This window comes from Schistocerca americana, chromosome 2, assembly GCF_021461395.2.
Source record: "Schistocerca americana isolate TAMUIC-IGC-003095 chromosome 2, iqSchAmer2.1, whole genome shotgun sequence".
Lineage (NCBI taxonomy): Eukaryota > Metazoa > Arthropoda > Insecta > Orthoptera > Acrididae > Schistocerca > Schistocerca americana.
The window spans coordinates 738712350-738738386 of NC_060120.1; the positions used below are offsets into that span (position 1 = coordinate 738712350).

Consider the following 26037-nt stretch of genomic DNA (forward strand, 5'->3'; position numbering starts at 1 on the left):
TGGGTCGGAGATTTTCTCTGCTCAGGGACTGGGTGTTGTGTTGTCCTAATCATCATCACTTCATCCCCATCGACGCGCAGGTCGGCGAAGTGGCGTCAAATCGAAAGACCTGCACCAGGCGAACGGTCTACCCGACGGGAGGCCCTAGCCACACGACATTTCATTTACCTCTGGCGTAATTCGTGCCTACATCAGCCAGTGGTCTCAATTGCTGCCAGCAGAGGCTCCTTCACATATCGGACGAGACATTCCAGTAGACAAACAACCTGCTCGCTATTTTCTTGAGGGGGGGGGGGGGGGGGGGCTCCATACCCGCCTAACACTGGAGCACTCAATGATCAGTCCCACCCTCTGCACTTGTCCGGACCTCACAGGAAGATTGGCCACAGACCGAACAGGCGAGGTGTCCCGTGCTGGCTCAGATACACTTCGTCCGCAGCGCGTTGTCTAGTGGCTAGCGTTGCTGCCTCTTGATCACGGGATCCCGGGTTCGATTTCCAGCCGGGTTGGGGATTTTCTCTGCCCGCGGGCTGGGTGTTTGTGTTGTCCTCATCATTTCATCATCATCATCTTCATTTGTGACAGTGGCTAGATCGTAATTCCGTAAAAAACTTGACTGTGTAAAAATTGGGACTTTGTACGGGCGCTGATGACCACGCAGTTGAGCTCCCCAAAAACCAAACATCATCAGATACACTTTCAGAAGCAGGCAATACCGCAAATCCGTTTTTTAAGGGGGACAGCCATGTGGCTGGTGCCCACTTTCGCCTTCCGCCGGAGATTAGCGACGCCACACCTTTTCGCTAATCACTGCCAGGTACGTGTCGAGCGGCTGGGGCGTGGGAATCGGAAGGCGCAACGGCATCAGGGATCCCAGGCCACAACGGCAGTATTGGCCGGTTCCCATCACAGAGCCAAATAAAAATAATGTGATAACTACAGATTCGAGATGCCAACAAAATTTCAAACTCGTTGATAATAATCTGAGACTTTAGGGATGTGTAATTAACAAATCATAAAACTAAATCTGTGATTTTATGCAACTACAGTAATTTTCCCCAGATGACGAGTATCATAGATTGATTGCTTACATGAAGGACCATCAAATAGAGGGAAACAGAGTAATTTTCACATTCTCCATTTGGTTAATATAGAAAATACTGAAAATGGCAAATTTCGTCAACAGCTCGTACCGTTAAATTTGTTTGTAAGGTGAAGCCACGCGTTGGCGTAGGTATAGCACTTTTCTCTCATTCCGAGAATTCGCGCCCAGACGGATGTCTCAAAGTGCGACGCAGAGAAATCGAACCGCTGTCTAGGACGAGGTTGCACCCTCGGTTGGTTTGCCTCCGCTGTCATGCTAGCTGCAGGGGCCTGCTTATCAACTGCGGATGCACACTGCGCTATCAATTAAGCGACAAAACACGTGCAGAGAGCAATAGTCCAACGCTTCCACAGTCCAGGGCCCGCGCCGGCCAGAGTGGCCGAGCGGTTCTAGGCGATATAAAGTCTGGATCCGCGCGACCCCTACGGTCAAACAGGTCCGAATCCTGCCTCGGGCATGGATGTGTGTGATGTCCTTAGATTAGTTAGGTTTAAGTAGTTCTAAGTTCTAGGGGACTGATGACCTCAGATGTTAAGTCCCATAGTGCTCAGAGCCATTTGAACCATTTTGAACCAGAGCCCGCAGATCAGCCGGTGATTGTAACTTCGTAACGCTAACATGCTAATTCTGAATTCACAACACAAACAGTGTCTCGCTTGTTGAAGTCAACCAGGCATCGGCAACTCGGGAAACTTTGTCGTAACGCCATGGACGCAAAACATATACGGTATGTTCTGGCAGTTCTCTTGAGATCCTGTGCTGATACAGACTCTAGAAACCGCTGCGCTAAGATGTGACTTACCAGCGGAAATGTGGTGGTATACAGATAGATATGAGAAAAAAGTTGTTTCAATCTTGTTGTTATTTCATAGCAAATAACACCAACGAAAACGTCTGGGGATGAGAAATATTACTAGAATCAACTGCCCAAATAACATTCAATTTTGGTAGTTCCTTTCACCCTGAATCGTTAAGTCAAGTTTTTCTAATTCTGGGCATTGAGTCAAACAGAGCTTGGATGGAGTGTACAGGTACAGCTGCCGATGCATCTTCAACACGATACCACAAATCATTAAGAGTAGTGACTGGTGTTTGTGACGAGCCAGTTGCTCGGCCAACATTGACCAGACGCTTTCAATTGGTGAGAGATCTGGAGAATGTCCTGGCCAGGGCAGCAGTCAAACATTTTCTGTATCCAGAAAGGCCTATACAGGACCTGCAACATGCGGTCGTGCATTATCCCGCTGAAATGTAGGGTTTCGCAGGGATCGAATGAAGGGTAGAGCCACGGGTCGTAACACATCTGAAATGTAACGTCCACTGTTCAAAGTGCCGTCAATGCGAACAAGAGGTGACCGAGACGTGTAACCAATGGCACCCCATACCATCACACCGGGTGATACGGCAGTATGGCGATGACGAATACCCGCTTTCAATGTGCGTTCACCGCGATGTCGCCAAACACGGATGCGACCATCATGATGCTGTAAACAGAACCTGGATTCATACGAAAAAATGACGTTTTGCCATTCGTCCACCCAGGTTCGTCGTTGAGTACACCATCGTAGGCGCTCCTGTCTGTAATGCAGCGTCAAGGGTAACCGCAGCCACGGTCTCCGAGCTGATAGTCCATGCTGCCGCAAACGTCGTCGAACTGTTCGTGCAGATGGTTGTTGTCTTGCAAGCGTCCCCATCTGTTGACTCAGGGATCGAGACGTGGCTGCACGATCCGTTACAGCCATGTGGATAAGATGCCTGTCATCTCGACTGCTAGTGATACGAGGCCGTTGGGATCCAGCACGGCGTTCCTTGCTAACAATCATTGGATCTCTATCAACGCGAGCAGCAATGTCGCGACACGATAAACCGCAATCGCGATAGGCTACAATCCGACCTTTATCAAACTCGGAAACGTGATGATACGCATTTCTCCTCCTTACACGAGGCATCACAACAACGTTTCACCAGGCAAGGCCGGTCAACTGCTGTTTGTGTATGAGAAATCGGTTGGAAACTTTCCTCATGTCAGCACGTTGTAGGTGTCGCCACCAGCGCAAACCTTGTGTGAATGCTATGAAAAGCTAATCATTTGCATATCACAGCATCTTCTTCCTGTCGGTTAAATTTCGCGTCTGTGGCACGTCATCTTCGTGGTGTAGCAATTGAAATGTCCAGTAGTGTAACTACATCAGAGTAGTGGGTTATCTCACTAATGTATGTTAGTAAACCCATCTATTCACGGCCGTAAATGTTTGTGACGGGAGGGCTCGCTGTTGTAGTTACAATGGGATGTAAATTGCAGCTGAATTATATCGTTACTTTTTACGAACAGTGGCACAACAAACAAGTTCTCCTGTCACTCATCCTGATAAAACAACCGAATAAATATAAATAAACAGCAGGGCCACCTTGTGGAAATATTAGGAATGTACTGTGTAACGATGTGCTGAACAATGTTTTTAAAACACATTTTCTTTCGGCGATAAAAATGTGAACCCCTCGCCTGCCGTGCGGTTCTAGGCGGCACAGTCTGGAACCGCGTGACCGCTACGGTCGCAGGTTCGAATCTTGCCTGGGGCATGGATGTGTGTGATGTCCTTAGGTTAGTTAGGTTTAAGTTGTTCTAAGTTCTAGGGGACTGATGACCTCAGAAGTTAAGTCCCATAGTGCTCAGAGCTATTTGAACCATTTTTTTGTGAAGCCCTCTTTCAAAATTGGTTCAAATGGCTCTGAGCACTATCGGACTTAACTGCTGAGGTCATCAGTCCCCTAGAACTTAGAACAACTTAAACCTAACTAACCTAAGGACGTCACACACATCCATTCCCGAGGCAGGATTTGAACCAGCGATCGTAGCGGTCGCGCGGTTCCACACTGTAGGGCCTAGAACCGCTCGGTTACCCCGGCCGGCGAAGCCCTCTCTCTTTCATTGAATACGGTGTACATGCCTAAACTACAGAAGCATGTTAAGGTTTGCTCATACAGTACAGTCTCTCATGACCGGTACTTACGAGCTTGCTGTGTGAATCCTCAGACGCTACAAAGAGGTGGTTAGTTGTTTTTCAAACTCAGAAAGACGAACAGTTCGGCTTGTTGTGCTTATTTAAGTTTTAAAGCCAACTAACTGCGTCCTTTTAGCCTCTAGGATGTCTAGCATTTGAAGCTGAAAACGTGAGTCACAGAACACGCCTTAGACCACGGTCTAATGCTCGTCTAACTAAACCACGAAACGCATTACGTTCATTGCTGGCCGCGCTGTTACACACAGCCGCTGGCTGGCGCCGCAGTAATTCATCTTCTGCTCGTTAACAGCGCGGGGCCCCCTTCCTGTGTAAATATTATTGTTCTGTTAGGAGCTCGCTGAGCACTATCTTACGTAGCGCGCCGCGGACACTCGGACCTCGGCAACTGCTCTCCTACAGCTGGAAGTACTTAGCGCAGCAATAACAACCTGTGACGCGCCGCGCCCCACAGTAACGATCGCGTTGTGTGTGTGTGTGTGTGTGTGTGTGTGTGTGTGTGTGTGTGAGCTTGAAATCTTGTCGATGTTTCCAGAACCTTCTCCCGTGCAACATACATCTAGATTTTTCACAGACCATCTTTTGTGCACATCATCGTAAACCCTATATTAACATAATGCAGCAGACATGTTTCGTTTTCTGAACTTTTCATTACCTGGTGAGCAGTTTCACCTGACGCTCCAAATTCGGTTACGTCTAACAGTCGTACTGTATCAGAAATATCTGTCAACATTGTCAGCAACGATGCAGTTCACCACATTTCGTGAGACGACGTTGAGCGCTAAACCCTTTAATGCCGTGTGCCGCGAATTCGCACCACATCACAGCGACGCTAATAAATGGAACGTAGATTGTTCTTGAGCGTCAGCGACGGTAGGTGCAGATTATACACGAAGCTACCAACACGTCTGACATGTGCTGCCATTTCCTGACTGTTTCGGGTACTTCTCGCCCGACCTTGTTTCCGCGCCTTCCTTCACGACCCGGACACGAGAAGTTGTCATTGATTGGAGAATTTAGGCTAGATATAGAAGTAACACCACTTCTGAAAATTAGTTGTTTGTTCTATAGTATCTGTGGCGTGACGTAAATCACATTTTGATGTAAAAAACTACTTGAACGTGCAACTCAATTCGAAAATATTGTTTGTGTAAAATACGCATCATTAGGCGTTTCTGGGAACATGAAAGAGACGGAATCAAGGAAGTGAAAGCAAATATATCGATTGATTTGTGGCACCAGAGTACTTCAGTGACCAATCGTGTTCATTATTTACGTATATATACTTCAGTTTATAACAACTTCACAATAATTCATATGTTTTCAACATTTCACGATTATTGCGATGTGGAAATTGTGATGAAACGCTAATGCTCTGGAACTTTTATTTTACTACCGATGGATTCCCGAGGGTCTATATTTCACGAAATGGAAATAAACATTTCAGATCTCCTGTAGTAACTGCGGAGGCAGCCTGTGGCAGTTTCAAAATTGCCCATAATAGACCGTGGCCTAGGCGTGTTCTGTGCCTCACGTTTCAGATTCAATTGCCCATAATAAATAAAATGTTGTACCAGAATTCAAATCCACAATAACAATGTAAAATCAAAATGTTAAATAAAAATATTTTGCTAAATAAAGTGTTGTAGGTATTCAATGTCTCACATTCCTGTTGTCGCAAATATACAGCATACTCGGTGGTACCTGGCAGGTATAACATATCTCAGATGTGGCCTTATGTACTCATTACTGGTTACAAAACACGATTTTTTATTTTCTTGAAGTGGAAATTTATTCAGGTACTAAGGGATCGAATGGACTCATTGTTTTTGGGTGCGCAACTTGACGTAACTGTAGAACTAGCATTTCTTTGGTGGGACTCGACTGTTTCCAGAAGCTAACCACAGTGCACTGACATTTCTGTTTTTACTTCTCTGTGATTTCAGATCAAAGATAAGTGTGCCTGCAGACTGCAACTTGCAAAAACATGCCATAACAAATGTCGCGGTGTTGAGATCATGAGATTTATTGTATAACGTCTTCAGAATTACTGAAGACATTACTTTGCAGACTTCGACTGTTTCGTCTCTTTGAGTGCGTTATATGCACTTTTAGATCCTCCATGAGATCCAGTCATTACGTTTTCCAAATATGTCAGAAAGGTTAGTGACGATTAGCCGAAAATCGTTTTATTCTGTTCTTGGGTTCTTTCTCAAGCCACTTTTTGCCCTCCGCGCCTGGCGGTCTGTATCGTGTCGAGTCAGGCAGAATTCGATCCGCCGTCACGGGACGCGCTGCGCAAGTGTGCAGTCTGCCGTTTCCCACTCTCTTTGGCGACTAATTTGTTCTGCTGCTGATGTCCCCGGACTTGTTGTGGATAGCGTACCTATACACTGGCTCTACAAGTGGGAAGTGCACGTTGGCCGACAGTTCAGGACACTGAGTGGGACGTTTAAAAATGGCGACTGTTTTTAATATTTACGGAGGAACGGGAACAGAAGTACCATACTCAACGAGTGCTCGCAGCTGCGCTAGAATTCCGAACAGCTGACCTGGTCAAGGTCCTGGTGGTAGCCGGGTGTGTGTGCAAATGGTTCAAATGGCTCTGAGCACTATGCGACTTAATTTCTGAGGTCATGAGTCGTCTAGAACTTAGAACTAATTAAACCTAACTAACCTAAGAACATCACACACATCCATGCCCGAGGCAGGATTCGAACCTGCGACCGTAGCGTGTGTGTGTGTACCTGCATCGTCTGCATAACTGCGGTGGGTGCTTGTGCAGCAGAACTGATTTGCGATCATGTAGCTAAGGATGAGTGTGGATGAAACTAAAGGAGAAACTGAAGCACAGTGCGGACGTCTAGGCTGCTCCTCTTGAGTAGCACCAAATGTATCGTCGAACTTGTCTTCAATACACATCAAATGAATTCGCAATTGCGAATAAGGACTACCATCGGCTGTAGAATGCAATGACGACAGTGAAATTTTTTGCCGGACCGGGACTCACCATTTGGCTAACCGTGCACGAATCACGGCCAGACGCAGACTTCCATATATCGTACATCCCTTACGTCGTGGACGCATGGTTGACGATATATGGCCGTGAGTCGCGCACGGATAGCCAAATGGTAAGGCGACCGCTCGCGATAAGCGGGAAATCCGGGTTCGAGTCCCGGACCGGCACAAATTTTAACCGCCGTCTTTCCAATCTACAGCTGATGGTGAATGATGAATTCATTTGATGTGTTTCGTAACGGCTGTGATCGCCGCAATGCTTGTTCCTCTGGACATGCATGCGTGTCCAAAGGAACTTTGCATCGTAATCAGAATAACACAGTTATCTTCAATAGCATTACACGTTGCGTATCCGTCCGACCCATATACTTTCACGTACCTAAATTACTCCTCAGCTCTAACATCGATATTTCTTTCAAACCTCTCTCTCAAACACACACACCCTCTCCAACCAACCAGTATGACATGCCTCTATCCCTGAATATGCAGAGAGTTTTAGTATTTTACTCAGAATGTTTGAGCAGGTCTGCTGATCAGGATCTCTCGTACAGTATACAGTTCCAAGCGAACGGTCTCGCTGGAAGCAGGAATCTCTTATTAAAGTTAAAAGGGAGCTCTGTCAAAATGATTGGTAACTGCGAGATAAAGACTGCAACACCTTCTCACTTTCCTCTGAAGATTGTCACTTCAGTTAAATTGCCCGTCACCGTCTTTATACACACTCATGTTCCCTAGTGCTCTCCGACTCCAAGACCATACGTATGAGCGCCACGGGTGTCGCAGCCCCACTGTGTATTGCTTCTAAACAGTAAGTCACGTGAGTACAAATTTCTGCTGAAGTTCCTCTAGCAGTTCCAAATCCATTGTTTACGTGTCAGCACTTTCCATCCTCGTTCTTACCAATAGGGATGCTGGGGTTGTTTTACTCACACCGGTAACTGAACCCCAGTACTATACAAGCGGAACAAAAGTAACCTGATAAGGTCACAGAAAGGTAGGGGCCGTTAAATCGAGCAAAATTTTCCCAATGGGCATAGTTCGGAAATGTACAGTTGTGGAGTGACATAGAGTTCATGAGCTGCGGCAATGGTGCTGTTTGAATCAACTGATTCGAGACGCTGGAGTATCACTTCATCAAATTCCAAAGTGCTCAGCCGGCCGTGGTGGGCAAGCGGTTAAAGGCGCTACAGTCTGGAACCGCGCGGCCGCTACGGTCGCAGGTTCGTATCCTGCCTCGGGCATGGATGTGTGTGATGTCCTTAGGTTAGTTAGGTTTAAGTAGTTCTAAGTTCTAGGGGACTGATGACCTTAGAAGTTAAGTCCCATAGTGCTCAGAGCCATTTGAGCCAAAGTGCTCAATGATTTTCGCCGTCTAGTGGGCGCAGACATTCCTGTTTCTCTCAAGCGTTGACCACAGCCATGAAAATGTTGGCGGTAGTAGCCTTCTGTTTCGTAAATGTTCAACATAGCATCGTCTCGCATTAAGTATCGCATCCCGTCACGTGAATGTCAGCTGGTTCGTTGTCTGTCTACCTTTTCATGGGTATTCCGTCGCAGTACAGCACACCAACAGAGCAGCAGCGCAGTCGAACAAAACCGCTCTGTTCGACACACCCAAACACGTTCTCTTACTAGACAAATTTAGCACGCTCGTCGCTGATTGGCTCGATGGCCGTAGCTCTACAACTATGCATTTCCACCAATAGCTACCTGGAAAAATTTTGCCCAATTCGACGTCCTCTGTTCTGTTCTGACCTTATTATGAGATTGTTTTTCTTTACACTATATGGATTGGCCTGCTGACTGATCCCTGCTTCATCCCCTCATAATGTACCATTGGACGACAGTACTAGAGAAGCATGAGGTCACCATTTCACTCTGTCGGCCATTAATGTAGCGTTTCGACATAAGCACTCCTCCTCCAAGTAACACCTCAGCTGTCTCTGTTAAGACTGAATGAACCACCTGGATGCCTCCTACCCATGAAATATCGCTAGTGATACTGAAATCTAACTTGTGATCTTATTGCTGCAGTAACAGACGATGGACTTTCAGCAGCGCCGGCTAAGTAGCTGAAATATCGCCGAGAGGGAAATTAAGGAAACAGAGAACAGAGGCGGTGGCACTCCGGGAAACTGGAGAGTCGTTTCCCACGCGCTCCAGCGGTGCCGTGGTAAATGATCGCCGGAATTAGTTTAGCTCCGGCCCTGACCTGTTTGAAAGTGGATTTCCGGACAACTGACTCGGCTGCTGTTTCAGGCCATTAATCAGAAGTTACGTACAGACTCTGAATCGCTGAAAGTCGTCGGGCGTTCGTTATTTCTTTTAAACAGACCTGTTGCCGTTGCGTGTTTGACTTTCAGCGTCACATTCACGACTTCCCGTCATTCTCAGAATCCTGCATTCCACGGGCATGGATGCGAATAGTTCGATTCATCTTTCTGTTTTAGTGCAAAGGCACGCTACAACGCACTTCCGGTGTGTTGTTGCTGTTTATATTTTGCTCACATTCCTGAGTCGGACAGGCCTAAGTTTTCTGCTCTATTGAATAATTATTGGCAATTTTGCTTCCCAGTGATCCTAATTTTCTACTCAGACATTAAAATCACAATATTACGAGTATTCTTATCTCGTAATCAATAAGAGAGTTACCATAAAACTGAAATGTAATTATGTTACAGTTTTGTTTTCGGCTCATGGAATGCCCTTCCCGTCCATTTTGGGTATAGAGCCAGCACTAAAATGTCCCAGCTGCTAAGCTTGAATCAAAGTTTTGAGATCTGTTCTTGAGTAAACAAATGTAATTTTTGTTGGTTCTTTGTTTCCTTCTTTCACTTTTTAATTGGCCATGTTATACTATATTTTCAGGAATTTTATATGTCGAGAAACGTCCTTCGTACTTAGTCAGGCGTTTCTCTTCCTAAAATCTCGACAAGAAAAGTGTGACGATGCTTGTCGACGTACTCATGTAGGTTAGTGAGTCTGTAACACAGCATTACCTGTAGGAAAGCGGAATGGCGGCCGACCGCTGTTTCACTGGACGACTGTATTGTGGAGTGATAGGGACTTATTTTGTCATCTCTAGATGTAACATTTGGTCGATTCTGAGATAATTACAATACTCGACTACACAAATGTGAGGCAGGAAATGGTGCGTTAATTATTCAAAGGATGTGAATGAAACAGAAAAAAAATCTAGAACTGGATTGCTTGGCGGAACTTTGAACCCCAATCAGCCTGTACGTCAGTGCAGAGTCATTATGACTGCACCACCTCGCTACCTCGCCAGGTGCCTCCTGGTCCCGTTCAAGTGGCTATATAGCTGCACTCGTTACGGTGAGTGTGGCATCTTTCCATTTCACACGTACAAAAAAAAAAAAAAAAAAACTAGTAGTGCCAGGAATCGAACAGGGTTCTCCTTGCAGCAGTCTCACAATGGTTTCTTAGTCATAGCCAGACATCAATTGGTACATATAAAAGTAATTAAATAAGAAACTTAATGCACGCAGTGCAGCGTTGAACTCCTAAGTTTTCGTAGAGGTTACAACAGGGTGTTGTGCAGTAGGCAGCAGAGTTAACATTGTTGTCACCCCTTCAAGGAAGTGAAAGCTCTTCCCTGCACTCTCCGAACACGTGGGCCATAATTTCGCGCTCAGTCTGCAAACATGTTTGTCTTTATTGTTCAAATCCAGCGCCGCGCGGGGTTAGCCAAGCGGTCTGAGGCGCTGCAGCCATGAACCGTGCGGCTGGTCCCGGCGGAGGTTCGAGTCCTCCCCCGGGCATGGGTGTGTGTGTTCGTCCTTAGGATAATTTTAGTTTAGTAGTGTGTAAGCTTTGGGACTGATGACCTTAGCAGGTAAGTCCCATAAGATTTCACACACATTTGAACATTTCAAATCCAGCGGAGTCAAAGTTGCCTGGCGCATGCCCAATGAAAACAAAATTTTCACCATGACCTCCAAACTCGGGGGGGAACCGATCGTAGACGAAATATTCGAAAAGACGTCGCGGTTAGTGTACAACGTGAACGCCTCGCTCTCTCCCCCCAGGAATTTCTCCCACGGGGCCGACCCGGCGCGCGGGCCACTGGTCGCCCATCCGCGGTCTAAGCTCTGTAAATGATCCTTCGTGGCACGTTGCCGGACTCATCAGGGTACACTAATCACATTGTACCATTCGCGATTGGGGACACAACGCGCTCCATTAAAGTGCACTGAAACTGCAGCTCAAATTTTCCTGCATGTGCACACGTGGCTGTACGTGGCGATTAGCGGTTTGTATTAATTTCTGGTAACGTGGCCGACCTTTTGACAGTGTTACCGTTTGGAAGAAGACGTGCCGGCTGCGACGACAGAGTCGCGTAGCCTTATCTCCGTGCCGACTTGACTCTGCCCGCTTAATCTCGCGTCGTACGTGGGCGTGCAGATAACTTGAAATGATCCTGGCACTGGCACCACCCACAATCCATCGCCTGACCGCGAGTATACTTACCGCTTTCCCCGCTTCTCAGAAGTCATCTGCTGCGAGCCCGCTTGCCTCGGTGTTTAATGCCTGAGGTGTGGCGCCGGTTCAAAAACAGAAGCTCCTTTGAACATATAATGAGTAGGCCGGAACTGAAACCAGAATACACACCTCACGTTTAATGAGGGCGCGGCAAGTACAGGCGACTGCAGCCTTAATGAACTCAGACGCACGAGAGTCCCAGCCTGAAGGTGGTCGCCGTTCGTAAGCGTAGCCACTCCGTGATCCATCGCGTGCGGATCCCACTAATGGCTTAATGGATTTGGAGCTGATCTGCAACTAAATAATTTTGCAGCTATATCTAGATCTATACTCCGCACGCAACCTTACGGCGTGTGGCGGAGGGTGCATTGCGTACCACGGTTAGCGACTCGTCCATTGCTACGAAGTTTTTGCGTTTTCTTGTGTTCTCTTCGAAAGTTATATCGTAACAATCTCACCTTTGGTTTCACCAGCAATTCCCCGTACGTTTCATTAAACCCTAATGGGTTTGGCCAACTGTTATTACCATACTAGCTGTTGCAGCAGCTCCGTTCGTATATCAGTAACTTAGATGTGATGAATGATGGTAAGTAAGTAAGCTATTGTACGTGCAATAACGTCTGGTACCCTCATGTGATTAAGTATATGCATAAGCATAGCTCGTAACTTGCGCCCCCCCCCCCCCCCTCCACCCGCCGTACCAAATTCCCGTGACTGACCCAATGCACGACGCGGTGGCACGCTCAGCGCCGGACGCTGCGTGACAGTGCGTGCGGAGGGGCGTCGCCAGGAGCGTGCTTCTATGCGTCGCGTTTTTATGCAACAAATCGCTTCTGTTCTTTGATGTAAGGAAAGATGTCCAATCCTTACTTCGCTCTCTTACGGGTCTTTTTTTTACTTTCAAAAGCAGCCTATGTCCTTCCTCGGCGTTTAAGCTGTCTTCATACCAAATTACATCGAAGTAGGTTCAGCGGTTTAGTCGTGAAAACATAACAAAGTTACTTTCGCATTTATAATGTTGCGAAAGCAGGAGGACGGCGTAGGTTATCTTCAATCAGAAAGATTCCAATCGTCAGTAATAAAATGATACACTACTGGCCATTAACATTGCTACACCAAGAAGAAATGCAGATGATAAACGGGTATTCATTGGACAAGTATATTATACTAGAACTGACATGTGATTACATTTTCACGCAATTTGGGTGTATAGACCTTGAGAAATCAGTACCCAGAACGACCACCTCTGGCCGTAATAACGGCCGTGATACGCCTGGGCATTGAGTCAAACAGAGCTTGGATGACGTGTACAAGTACAGCTGCCCATGCAGCTTCAACACGATACCACAGTTCATCAGGAGTAGTGACTGGCGTATTGTGACGAGCCAGTTGCTCGGCCACCATTGACCAGACGTTTTCAATTGGTGAGAGATCTGGAGAATGTGTTGGCCAGGGCAGCAGTCGAACATTTTCTGTATCCAGAAAGGCCCTTACAGGACCTGCAACTTGCAGTCGTGCATTATCCTGCTGAAACGTAGGATTTCGCAGGGATCAAATGAAGGGTAGAGTCACGGGTCGTTAACACATCTGAAATGTAACGTTCAAAGTGCCATCAATGCGAACAAGAGGTGACCGAGACGTGTAACCATGGCACCCCATACCATCACGCCAGGTGATACGCTAGTATGGCGATGACGAATACACGCTTCTAGTGTGCGTTCACCGCGATGTCGCCAAACACGGATGCGACCATCATGATGCTGCAAGCAGAACCTGGATTCATCCGAAAAAATGACGTTTTGTCATTCGTGCACCCAGGTTTCTCGTTGGTTACACCATCGCAGGCGCTCCTGTCTGTGATGCAGCGTCAAGGGTAACCGCAGCCATGGTCTCCGAGCTGTTGGTCCATGCTGCTGCAAATGTCGTCGAACTGTTCGTGGAGATCGTCTTGAAAACGTCCCCATCTGTTGACTCAGGGATCGAGACGTGGCTGCACGATCCGTTACAGCCATGCGGATAAGATGCCTGTCATCTCGACTGCTACTGATACGAGGCCGTTGGGATCCAGTACGGAGTTCCGTATTACCGTCCTGAACCCACCGATTCCATATTCTGCTAACAGTCATTGGATCTCGACCAACGCGAGTAGCAATATCGCGATACGATAAACCGCAATCGTGATAGGCTACAATCCGACCTTTATCAAAGTCGGAAACGTGATGGTACGCATTTCTCCTCCTTACACGAGGCATCACAACAACGTTTCACCAGGCAACGCCGGTCAACTGCTGTTTGTCTATGGGAAATCGGTTGGAAACTTTCATGTCAGCACGTTGCAAGTGTCGCCACCGGCGCCAGTCTTGTGTAAATGCTCTGAAACGCTAATCATTTGCATATCACAGCATCTTCTTCCTGTCGGTTAAATTTCGCGTCTGTAGCACGTCATCTTCGTGGTGTAGCAATTTTAATGGCCAGTAGTGTATTTATTAAATACGAAGAAACACTCAAATGGTGCTTTTTATTGTGGAATGTCCAGCACAATTAGGAGTTTGAAATTATACAAATCCTCTAAAATGTTAAAGTCCTGTCGCTGTGCCTCTGAGTGAGGCCTACGAAGAGTCCAGAGCTGGGCTACGATGCCTACGGAGTCGAAGTTACAGAAACGACGGATGAACATTGAAGCTTGTAGACCCAGCAGTAATTGAAGACTGTACTCGACTAAGCGCCGTCAAGAGAAATGTCCGCCGTAGCTCAGTGCTCTGGTATTTAACGAGGCATCGAATAAGCCCTATCCACACACGGGATGCCCATGAGTTGGCAGCTGTGGCCCTGGCGGACATCAGTATAGACCATACTGCCAACCCATACAGCTGCTGCGCTACGAGTGTCTCGAGCGCGGTTTGTGGTGCAGTACTCTCTGGAGTAGTGAATACCGTCACCACCTGTAATAGTAGTATTAACGTACGGATAAAATATGTTGGGAATTGCGTAAGCATTGCATTCATTATACTGAATCGTATTATGTAGAACTTATCAACCAGTAAAAGCATCTGGTCCCTTCAACCCCCACAAACCAACCAACTAGTAAAAGCATTTTCACAAATATGACAAATTTTGAAACTGAAAATGAAAACAGGTTTTTAAAAGAGTAAATATTTTTCACTAATTCGTGTTACATTCTTCAAATAAATAAATATCGTTCACTATACGCTTTCTGAAGTAACCTGTGCTCTTCCTCGGCGTTCAATTTTAAATCTCAGAGTTCATCGAAATCGGTTCAGCGATTTAGTCATGAAAACGTAACAGACAGAGTTAACTCCGGATTTAAAAAGCGTAATAGTATGAATTTGGAATGCTTTTACCTTGAGTGTGACTGCTATTGTGTTCGAACTCATCGTGGTTGGGTCTGTTCGTAGCGAGGAGTTGTAAAATAGTTGTGTCATCGGTGGGCTTTTGTCTGAGTTATTCAGTTCTCCAACACTGCGTTCAGTATTTTTTCACAGCCTGTAATGCACGTGCAGTTCTCTCATTCCATTTTAGGTAATTTTATAGCCATAATCGAATGATCCAGTCTTTAAACGGCTTTACGAGAATTCTATCTGAATCTGGTGGCCGTTAGAAGTATCTGATTATTAATCTAAGGTAATCTAACAAGTATGCCTGTTACTGTTGTGCGTGTAAGTTCGTGTCGGATTCTCTTGGATCCTTGCTAGACCTGATGTTTCTTGAAATAATTTTTGTTTCCAGACAAAATCACATATAAATTCTTATATTACCGATTTCAGATGTATCAAACGGTAATCCTCATGTCAATGTGCAGTGCAGTGCAGTGCAGCCGGTAGTATAAAAAAATGTGTTTTCCTCCAGAAATAAAACATATTGTAATGAATGTTGCAGTAACGGTCGTCTCGACAGCATTAAATTTACTCCAATTGATATTTCTGCACATTGTGGTGAACATGGCACTTCCCTGATGATCTAATCTGGATACGTATGGAGCGCAACCTTTTTTTTATGCTTGGGACGTCTGCTTTGTGGATGCGTTTGCTTCATGACGCTGAAGCAGAAGAATTGGTACCAGAATTAGCTTATCCGAAATTCTGTATTCTTACATTTAACAGGCTACGTTGTCATACGTTTCCTACGAGTTACAGTTATTGCATAACCTTTCTCAGTGTCTTAGTTCTTACACCTCCACGACGCGCGGTTATCGACCTCATGCTGGAACAAATTTTCATTAGTAAAACGGTGAGGGTACACAAAATAAATACATAGGAAAAAGGTAGTTCCCCCCCCCCCCCAACAGATATCAGGCGAATAGCCTTGATAGTGCCATCAGTTCGGCGGGGGAAAAATCCTCACTTTCTGCACGTATGTCACACCCAGTTGGAACCACTCATTCAAAATTTGACCTCGTGGAGCTACCAAGTTGCTCCGCTTCACTCGCTGTTTCAGATAGCCCCAGACATTTGCCACAGGATTAAAACGTGATTTAACGAGCCATTCGACGTGCCCCACTGTTCGTGAAACCGGAAAGTTGTGCGCGCAACACTGTGAAGACGACTGTTGTCACCTCGAAGCTCGGAAATGTCCACAACAAACTCATCACCGAGATATACGAGGAAGGGGAACGCTTAACCGCGTAAATGGAAATAAACATCCTGGTTGCGTTCGCGGTAATCTGAATGAATGTGCCCAACTCACGCTGCAAGAATACGCCCCCAAAACATCACAGAACCACATCTGGCGTGGACTGCAACCTCCACAGGTGTCGCTTTGCGCCTTAGGTACATTCGACGCCTTGTACTGTTTGGAAAGAGGCAAAATCGCTACTCGTCGGAACAAATTACACGCCTCAACTCAGTTACCGTCCAGTTTCTGTGTTGTTCGACCCACTATAGATGTGCAGTTTTGTGTGCTGCTTCGAGAATTGGCGTTTTACGAGGTGGCTTATGTTCAACAGCAGCAGTTTCGGTCGGATTTGAAACCGATTGTTATTGACAAAACGTAACACTTGTGCCCGGTTTATGTCGGTTACGATTTTATTACGACCATTGTACTTATGCCACGGTACACAGTTACGAGTCGTACACCATTCCTTGTAGATACGTTAGATACTTCGCGCTGATGTTCCAACAAATGGAATAGTTTCACAGTATGGCAGACACGATAGCTCTCTTCTACCATTCTGTCACGTCTTCTGTCATGGCTACCCACCTTACTGCGCATACAACCGAGTGGGGTGAGAGAGGTGGGGCACTGGTTAGCACACTGGACTCGCATTCGGAAGGACGACGGTTCAAACTCGCGTCTGGCCATCCTGATTTAGGTTTTCTGTGATTTCCCTAAATCGCTTCAGGCAAATGCCGGGATGGTTCCTTACAAAGGGCATGGCCGACTTCCTTCCCCATGATTTCCAAATCCAATGTGACCGATGATCTCGCAGTTTGGTCCCCTCCCCCAAATCAACCAACCAACCGAGAGGCACAGGCACACCACTTCACTGCCAAGTCCGTTGTCGGCTATGAAGGGTGAGCTGGCCACTTGGTGCCAGCTCCCAACACCGTGGCTCTCTGTGCTTACCTATTGTCTTTGGGAGTGTCAGCCACCAAATGCAATGGCTTTTATCCTGTCCGCACTTGTTACTGGACGTTTTCTCATTAATGTGATGATCACGTCTGGAAATACTTCGTGCAGACCAGCAGGACTATGCCTAGTAAAAAGAGTTGTGGTGTTCTAACCAGCTATCGGGTTGATAGCTGCTGCTTATGTTTCACACTCATCTGTGGGAAACAAAAGCAAACCAGATACACTCCGACTTTCTCAAAAGGAGACGGTATAGAGTTTTACATTGTTCCAGAAGTTCACTGACAACAAGAACTTCTTAATATAACACACAAAGGGATTACAGACATTCGCCGCGATTGGGCATTGATTTAAATCAATGGGGAAAATTAAAAGTTTGTACTGGACTGGGATTCAAACACGAGTCTCTCGCTTATTAGGCAGACGCTCTGACCACTCATTTTGTTCGCTACTGTTCGTTGCATATGTTCGGGGAGGACTTCCCAGGATACTTTCTTTTCTATCTCATTTTGTTCTGTATAGTTCGTTGCATTTGTTCAGGGCGGGCGTCCCATGTCACCCGTTCAGATTCAGCGTTGATCAGTTCACTCAGTTTTTTATTACAGAGGGCAGCTAACCCTCTGACCGAAGACGCTGAGCTACCACGCCGGCTATCACACACAGTGGTCATCGCAGCTTCACGGACTATCCTAGCACGCTTCTCTTCAAACCCAAATGCCCATGATTCTCATTACCCGCGGCATTTACCCCATACCCGTAAAAGTTAGAGCCCGTAGTTCATCCGCACTGAAGAAATAACTGCCCGACCTCGCCTTCATTACATGTATGTGGTAGCCGTTCTTTCGGCTACTTCATATATACTTCTGAAAATTATGCGTGCCAGCAGCTAACTTGTTTTGAGGATCCCCTTGAGCTCTGAATGGTGTACGCTACGAAACTCCGCCGCATTACGTTCATAGACTGGTTGAGTGGAGCAGAACTTACTGGAGTTAACTTGCAGCAGCCAATACGGAGAAGATACCGATGTCCCACCGATTCCGTGTAGCCCTATCATGCGTTTCCGCGCGCATATGGCGATTGTTGGACTGTTTCTGCGTTACATGTCAGGAACAAGTTTCATAAGCAAAAATTGACTTGGCAGTTGCAGCTTCAGTGTTCTCTGCCTTATAATTAGAGAAGCATACATTCTATAGTACACGTTCAAAGAAACACGAAAAGACCAACAATGAGCCGACAAAAGTTATGAGGTACCTACTAATATCGTATCAGACACCCTTTTGCCCGGCGTAATGCAGTAGATTGACGTGACATGGACTCAACGAGTCTTGGAAGTCCCCTGCAGAAATACTGAGCAATACTGCCTCTATAGCCGTCCATAATTATAAAAGTGTTGCTGGTGCAGGATTTTGTGCACGAACTGACCTCTCGATTATGTTCCATAAATTTTCGCTGGGTGACCAAATGATTTGCTCGAATTGTGCAAAATGTTCATCAAACCAATCGCGAACAACTGTGACCCGGTGACATGGTGCATTGTCGTCCATAAAAATTCCATCTTTGTTTGGGAACACGAACTCCATGAAAGGCTGCAGATAGTCTCCAAGTACCTCAACATAAACATTTTCAGTCAATGATCGGTTCAGTTGGGCCAGGGGACTGAGTCCATTCAACGTAAACATTATGGAGCCACCACCCGTTTCCATAGTGTCTTGTTGACAACTTGCGTCCTGCCTTCGTGGTGTCTGCGCCACACTCGAAAACCCTACCAGCAGCTCTCACCAACTGAAATCGGGACTCATCTGACTAGGCCATGGTTTTTTAGTCGTCTAGGGTCCAACCGATGTGGTAATAGTCAAGGAGAGGCGATGTCGTGCTGTTAGCAAAGGCACTCGCGTCGGTCGTTTGCTGCCAAAGCCCATTAACGCCAGATTGCGCCTAACGGATGCTTTCGTTTTACGTCACACGTTGATTTCTGCGGTTATTTCACACAGTTAGCACTGTCAGCTCTACGCAGACGCGATGCTGTCGGTCGTTAAGTGAAGGTCTTCGGCCACTGAGTTGTTCGTGGTGACAGGTAATGCCTGAAATTTAGTATTCTTGGCACACTCTTGACGCTCTAGATCTCGGTGTATTGAAGTGTCTAACGTTTTCCGAAATGGAATGTCCCATGCGTCCAACTCCAACTAGCGTTCCGCGTTCAAAGTCTGTTAATTCCCATGTTGCAGCCATAATCACGTCCGAAACCTTTTCGCATGAATCATCTGAGTACAAATGACAGTTCCGCCAATGCATTGCTCTTTTAAACCTTGCGCACGCGATGTTGTCGCCATCTGTATATGTGCATATCGCTACACCGTAACTTTTTCGTCTCACTGTATAATAAAACTGTGATACGTTTATAGAAAGATTAAGCTCGATTTAATCAATGTTTTTGGAATCGACGGTTCCGCAGAACCATGCATGATGTATCTGGTAAGTTAGTTAGTTAGAAGGCAAGTTGTTGCTGCAAGAATAGCGCCACTCTAAAAGTTTTAGCCATATCATTCGAAAGACTGCATAACGTACACAATAAGGCGCAGTGGATCTGCATTGTGTCACTATACATTACTGGACGTCTCACTGAGCACGCTCTGTCTTACTTCAGGATGTATTGTCATTGGTGGAAACATAAGGAAAGGAAAATTATGATTTATAGTACGTCGACAACGAAATCCTTAGAAACGTAGAACATGCTCGGATTGTTTCAGAGATAGGGAAGGAAAGCGACTGTGGCCTTTCAAAGGAGCCGCTCAGATATTTGTCTTAATCGATGTGGGGAAATCATGGAAGGCCAAAATCTTGATAGCCGAATAGAGTTATTAACCACTGACCGACCAATACGAGCCCAGTGTCCTACCATTGATGTGAGCCACCTTTCTCGTTACAGGTCAGAACTGGGAAAAGCACACTGTGTCAGCGCCACAGGTCGCATTAGGCCAGAAAGAAATGAGTATGATCGCGAACGGACTCGTGCTAGCTTTTGTTGCTGCAGATATCTTATTCTGTTGTTATAAAATAGAACGTCAACCAAGAACTACACAAATTTATGGTCCTGTTGGATCTAATAAATTTAAATTTCGTTCAATGGTTTTGACTAGTTTGTGTCGGGAAATTGCTTTAAGTTGACAACAAATGAACGCAAATGTTTAAGTGGCTTGCTTCGCACACTGTGGCAAAAGTTTGAAATCGGATTTTTTTCTGTATCAGTATGAATGTGCTGCTGTCAAAAGGACAAGAAACAATGTGTCATAAGTTGATGGAAATCAGGTGTGTTTTTTGAAAGAGTGTAATACACTGAAGAGACTCGCATTTGCCAGTTTTTAATACTAAGTGCTCAGGACGTATTTAGTAATATCCATTGTTTCTCATCGTGATTCGTTTTCCTAGCATCCGAAACTGCAGCATTCTTACTTGTTGTTCCATCATCATATTGCGTAAAATAATTCGTAGTTGACCCACTAGTTTCGCATTTACGAAAACCTTAGTAGCAAAGTACAGATGCGGGGTCCATTCAGCGCCAAAAGGGAAAGTGCCATATGCCGGTGGCGTATGGACCATTCTACCAAAAGAATGGAATTTAAAGTTTACAGCTGCTTCTTCCTTTTTCGTGGGAATATAACAGTCATATCAAGACTTAAAACGCTCCATACTAACACGTACTACAGAATCGCAGTACCATGAAGTGCCTTGGAGAACTACACAGATAATTAAACTACATGTACTTCACACTATCACATAGAATCCAGTAAACCAGGAAATAATCGCCACTGAACAAAGTCTTTCAAGTTAAGATAACAATTTCCTACTTCAGTTAAGATATGTTGCTCTATCGCAGGCAAGTTAAAGAAACTGCGTCAAAGATAAATGGGGTTTCAGCATCCTTTATTGTATGATTATATGATAGCGGAACAAACACTGGTAGCAGTTACTTCTGTAAAATATCTGGGAGTATGCGTGCGGAACGATTTGAAGTGGAATGATCATATAAAATTAATTGTTGGTAAGGCGGGTACCAGGTTGAGATTCATTGGGAGAGTGCTTAGAAAATGTAGTCCATCAACAAAGGAGGTGGCTTACAAAACACTCGTTCGACCTATACTTGAGTATTGCTCATCAGTGTGGGATCCGTACCAGATCGGTCTGACGGAGGAGATAGAGAAGATCCAAAGAAGAGCGGCGCGTTTCGTCACAGGGTTGGCCAGGTTTCGAGAGGGTGCGTTTCTGGATGAGGTATCGAATATATTGCTTCCCCCTACTTATACCTCCCGAGGAGATCACGAGTGTAAAATTAGAGGGATTAGAGCGCGCACGGAGGCTTTCAGACAGTCGTTCTTCCCACGAACCATACGCGACTGGAACAGGAAAGGGAGGTAATGACAGTGGCACGTAAAGTGCCCTCCGCCACACACCGTTGGATGGCTTGCGGAGTATCAGTGTAGATGTGTAGATGTAGCATCATCTTCAACAGAAAGGACACAGCTTGCTAAATATATAGTAGTTAAATGTATCACACGTTCTGTACTTTGTCTTGAAATACGTGGATCATCTCTCCCGATGTTGAACATACTGTATACCACGAAACAAAGGCATTGTGCTTCTGAGTAACTTTTTCTCGTCAATCCTTCCTCTTCCGTGCCTTTCTTTTGTAGAACCGAACTGTATTTTCCTTCCCACCTAATATCCATCTTGTCTTGAAAACAGTCTACTTTCATAAATTACGCTTTCATCGGTATATTAGCTGTCTTCTTTTAACTCTCAAAGGCTCCAAACATAACGATATAAATTGTGGTCATGTTTTCAGAGTTCCATTCTTGAAAGTCGTTCATAACATGTCCGTGCCATAGCGTCTGTATCTTGATGCATATCTGACATTGTTGTTTCTTTTGCAGTCAAATCTAGAAAGGCTACGATTTTCCGAAAGGAAATCCGTCTTTGATCGGTTTGCTTGCCTCTGTTCCTGCCCTCCGTGCGCCACACTCTGGCGGGTAAGTCGTGGCCGACTGCGCAGGCACAGTAGCTGCCTAGTTGCGTAGATTACTGTTAAGACTAGTTTACTTGGGGACACTACGTTCCGATCCAAGTTTCAAAACTGTGCTAATGGCCACTGCGCATGCGCAGCCCGGAGTGGTGGAAGTCGTTGCCGAAACTATTCAGCATCGGGACGTTCCAGTTTCCGCGACACGAAACAATTAGTTGCGTGTGTTTTTTTAGGTTGTGTGATGTTGCAATAAATGCAACATGGAGTGGGGAGTTGGTTTTGTACTGTTATGCTACGCATAGGTGCTTGTGAGACATTAATGATAGTCATTAAAAGAACAAAGTGAGTCTTAGTTCAGCACTTGAGATAAATCGTCCTGATACGAGCATCAAAGGCCTGACAATGTCGGAGTTACTAATCAAAATACATTATGTAAGAAATATGACATCTGAGACCCCTTTTTGCATTTGAAAACTTTTGTAGGTGCCGTTGGGTCAATATGAAACTATCCTGAAAAGATTACACAAATGCGGGAGGTACCATAAGAATACAATGTGGAGCTAAAGGCGGAAATATAAAATTTAATGTGAACGATATCCACAAATAAGCCGCGCCACAAACATCTGAAAGAAATTTGGCCATTGTAGATTTTTGAACACGATGTGGATAAAAAGAAAAGGAAATGTGTGTTTTCCACTTTCAATTTCAACGATAACACTTCACCCATTAGCTAATTCTCGTTCTTTATGGCACCTTGAACCCTGTTAAGATCCATGAATTGTTCCGACGTCGTTGTAAGTAGTTCCTGGAGTAATCTACCAAAATTTTGTTGCTGAGTTGACATCTCCTGTTTATCCAGTCATGAATTTAAACACGTTTGCTCTTTTCCTTTCTAGATTTCGGGCAGCCAAGCCTCAATTCCGCTATTACCCATGTGCAACAATTGTTTCAGAGACGAAAATGTTGCTTCGGTCCTCATAAAATGACGAAACTGAAATGTATACTGCCTTCGCCTGGTAGACTGCTATTTACGGAATAGTTTCACAATGCTAGTTTCAATAAACGAGTTTCGCAGCTCATTGTCTCTGTATAAACTAAGCTTTAGTTATCAGTGGAACGGCTGCCCCGTCTTGTCGTGTTTGTCGTTTATGCACATTTTGTAAACCCGTACCTTAAGATTTCTAACTTGTTCAAACAATTAGACAGCCGAGGTATCACAGGACGAATACCTACTGTTTCCAGTGCTACCCAGAGAACGCTCACTTTCGATTACGGAGCGAAAGCAGGACCTCTCACATCTCCAGCGAGCGAGATTTAGTGAGGCAATTTATTTGTAGTGTGGAGTGGCGAGATTCATATCTCCGTCGCTTATCTGTTTTAGGGTTCCTTGGTTTCCGTGAGCCACTTGAGGAGACTAAGGAAATCCTGAAACAAGATGGTTCAAATGGCTCTGAGCACTATGAGACTTAACATCTGAGGTCATCAGTCCCCTAGAACTTAGAACTACTTAGACCTAACTAACCTAAGGACACCAGACACGTAGCGGTCGCGCAATTCCAGACTGAGACGCCTAGAACCGCTCGGCCACAGCGGCAGGCCTGAAACAAGACAATGATCGATTTCCTCCTCAGCTCTTAACAATGGGACGTTGTCAACTCATATCTTTAGTCCGCAGCTCCTGTCTAGTGGTTAGTGTTGCTGCCTGTAGATCACGGGGTCCCGCGTTCGATTCCCAGCCGTGTCAGAGATTTTCTCCGCCTAGGGACTGGGTGTTTCGTGTTGTCCTCCTCATTTCATCCTCATTCGAGAAAACAGCGAGATCACACAGTCAAAATATTGTGAATAACAACGTGGTTGAGCGCCTCACAAATCAAAATCATCATCACCACACCTTTATACTCTATGTTCCTACTAACCTGAGAGTGGCGCCGTGATCCCCCATCTTACTTTTTCGGTATGTCCTACAGCATGAAGTGTTGTTGGTCACTTGCTTGTGGACAGGTGCGACATACACTGAAGAGCCACAGAAACTGGTACACGTGCCTAATATCGTGTAGGGCCCCCGCGAGCATGCAAAAGTGCCGCAACACGACGTGGCATGGACTCGACTAATGTCTGAAGTAGTACTGGAGGGAACCGACACCATGAATCCTGCAGGTCTGTCCATAAATCCGTAAGAGTACGAGGGGATGGAGACCTTTTGTGAACAGCACTTTGCAAGGCATCTCAGGGATGCTCAATATGTTCATGTCTGAGGAGTTTGGTGGCCAACGGAAGTGTTTAAACTCAGAAGAGTGTTCCTGAAGCGACTGTGTAGCAATTATGGACGTGTGGGGTGTCGCATTGTCCTACTGGAATTGCCCAAGTCCGTTGGAATGCACAATGGACATGAATGGATGCGGGTGATCAGACAAGAAGCTTACGTACGTGTCACCTGTCAGAGTCGCATCTAGACGTATCAGGGGTCCCATATTACTCCAACTGCACACCCCCACTTCATAGCTTGAACACTCCCCGGCTGACATGCAGGGTCCATGGATTCACGAGGTTGTCTCCATAACCGTACACGTCCATCCGCTCGATACAACTCGAAGCGGGACTCATCTGACCAGGCAACATGTTTCCAATCATCAACAGTCCAATATCGGTGTTAACTGGCCCACTTAAATCTTGATAACCTGCCATTTTAGCAGCAGTAACCGATCTAACAACTGCGCCATACACTTGTTTTATATAGTCGTTGCCGACCGCTGCGCCGTGTTCTGCCTACTTACATACATCTGTATTTGAATACGCATGCCTATACCAGTTTCTTGGGTGCTTCAGCGTATAACTGGCTAATTGTGGCTTTCCCCTCTTTATAATGCTACAGTGGCATTTATAACTGTTATTATTCTATCGTGAGACTTTGCATAAAATCCTACTGAAACTACTTCCGTGTACCAAAGCATTCGGAAGGAGCCTAGAGACAAGTGAGTGTTGTAACGTAGCGATTTCTTAAGTGTTCTCGTTTTGTAAGCCGGCCGGTGTGGCCGTGCGGTTAAAGGCGCTTCAGTCTGGAACCGCGTGACCGCTACGGTCGCAGGTTCGAATCCTGCCTCGGGCATGGATGTGTGTGATGTCTTTAGGTTAGTTAGGTTTAATTAGTTCTAAGTTCTAGGCGACTGATGACCTCAGAAGTTGAGTCGCATAGTGCTCAGAGCCATTTCGTTTTGTAACATATCTACGTCTCTGTCACAACGCAGATCAATTGAAAATGTTCAATGAACATAATATTCGGTGAACATTAATGTATTAGCAGCAGCATAGATGGCGTTTTATATACGCCTTATTGGAAAGTAAAGTATCACCCATTATTTATAACAAGCCGGCACGACTGCAGAGCGGAAATGAGCCGTAGTGAGCTTTGCAAATCGCACCAAAAATACCTGTGGCGCCCAGACTTGTCTGTTCTCGCATTCCTGAAGACGTGTGTGTTTATTAGGCGCCGTGATTTCTCTGCCGAAGTCACGATGATGCACGGAGTAACTGGACTTACGAACGTAGAAGTTGGGATCACAATAGGTGTAGAGTGCAGAACTGGAAACGATCTCTCCACAGAATGGGGTGGCACCGTCGTTTCCGGCTGTAAGACAACAGTAATTGGCGGAGGGCAGATTCTCTGAAGCTTTTAGGTATCATTAGTGCTCCGGTCATTTCTTTGGGTGATGATGTAACTTCCCTTAGAGTTAGTTTATTGCAGACTTGTAACATCAGGGCACTGCATACGGTAAATAAATGTCGTGTGA

General features: G+C 45.7%; 1 protein-coding gene across 3 annotated transcripts in view; it reads left to right on the plus strand.

Moving 5' to 3' along the window:
• The window catches only part of LOC124595978 (ras-like GTP-binding protein RhoL), a 353938-nt gene that overhangs the window by 148516 nt on the left and 179385 nt on the right, over nt 1-26037 (plus strand). The window contains exon 2 of one of the 3 annotated variants that reach the window (XM_047134921.1): nt 22161-22256. The exons of the other annotated variants lie outside the window; for them this stretch is intronic. Coding sequence (XP_046990877.1) covers nt 22161-22256 — 96 coding nt within the window. The remainder of the gene's footprint in view (nt 1-22160; nt 22257-26037) is intronic. 3 annotated transcript variants of the gene reach the window in all.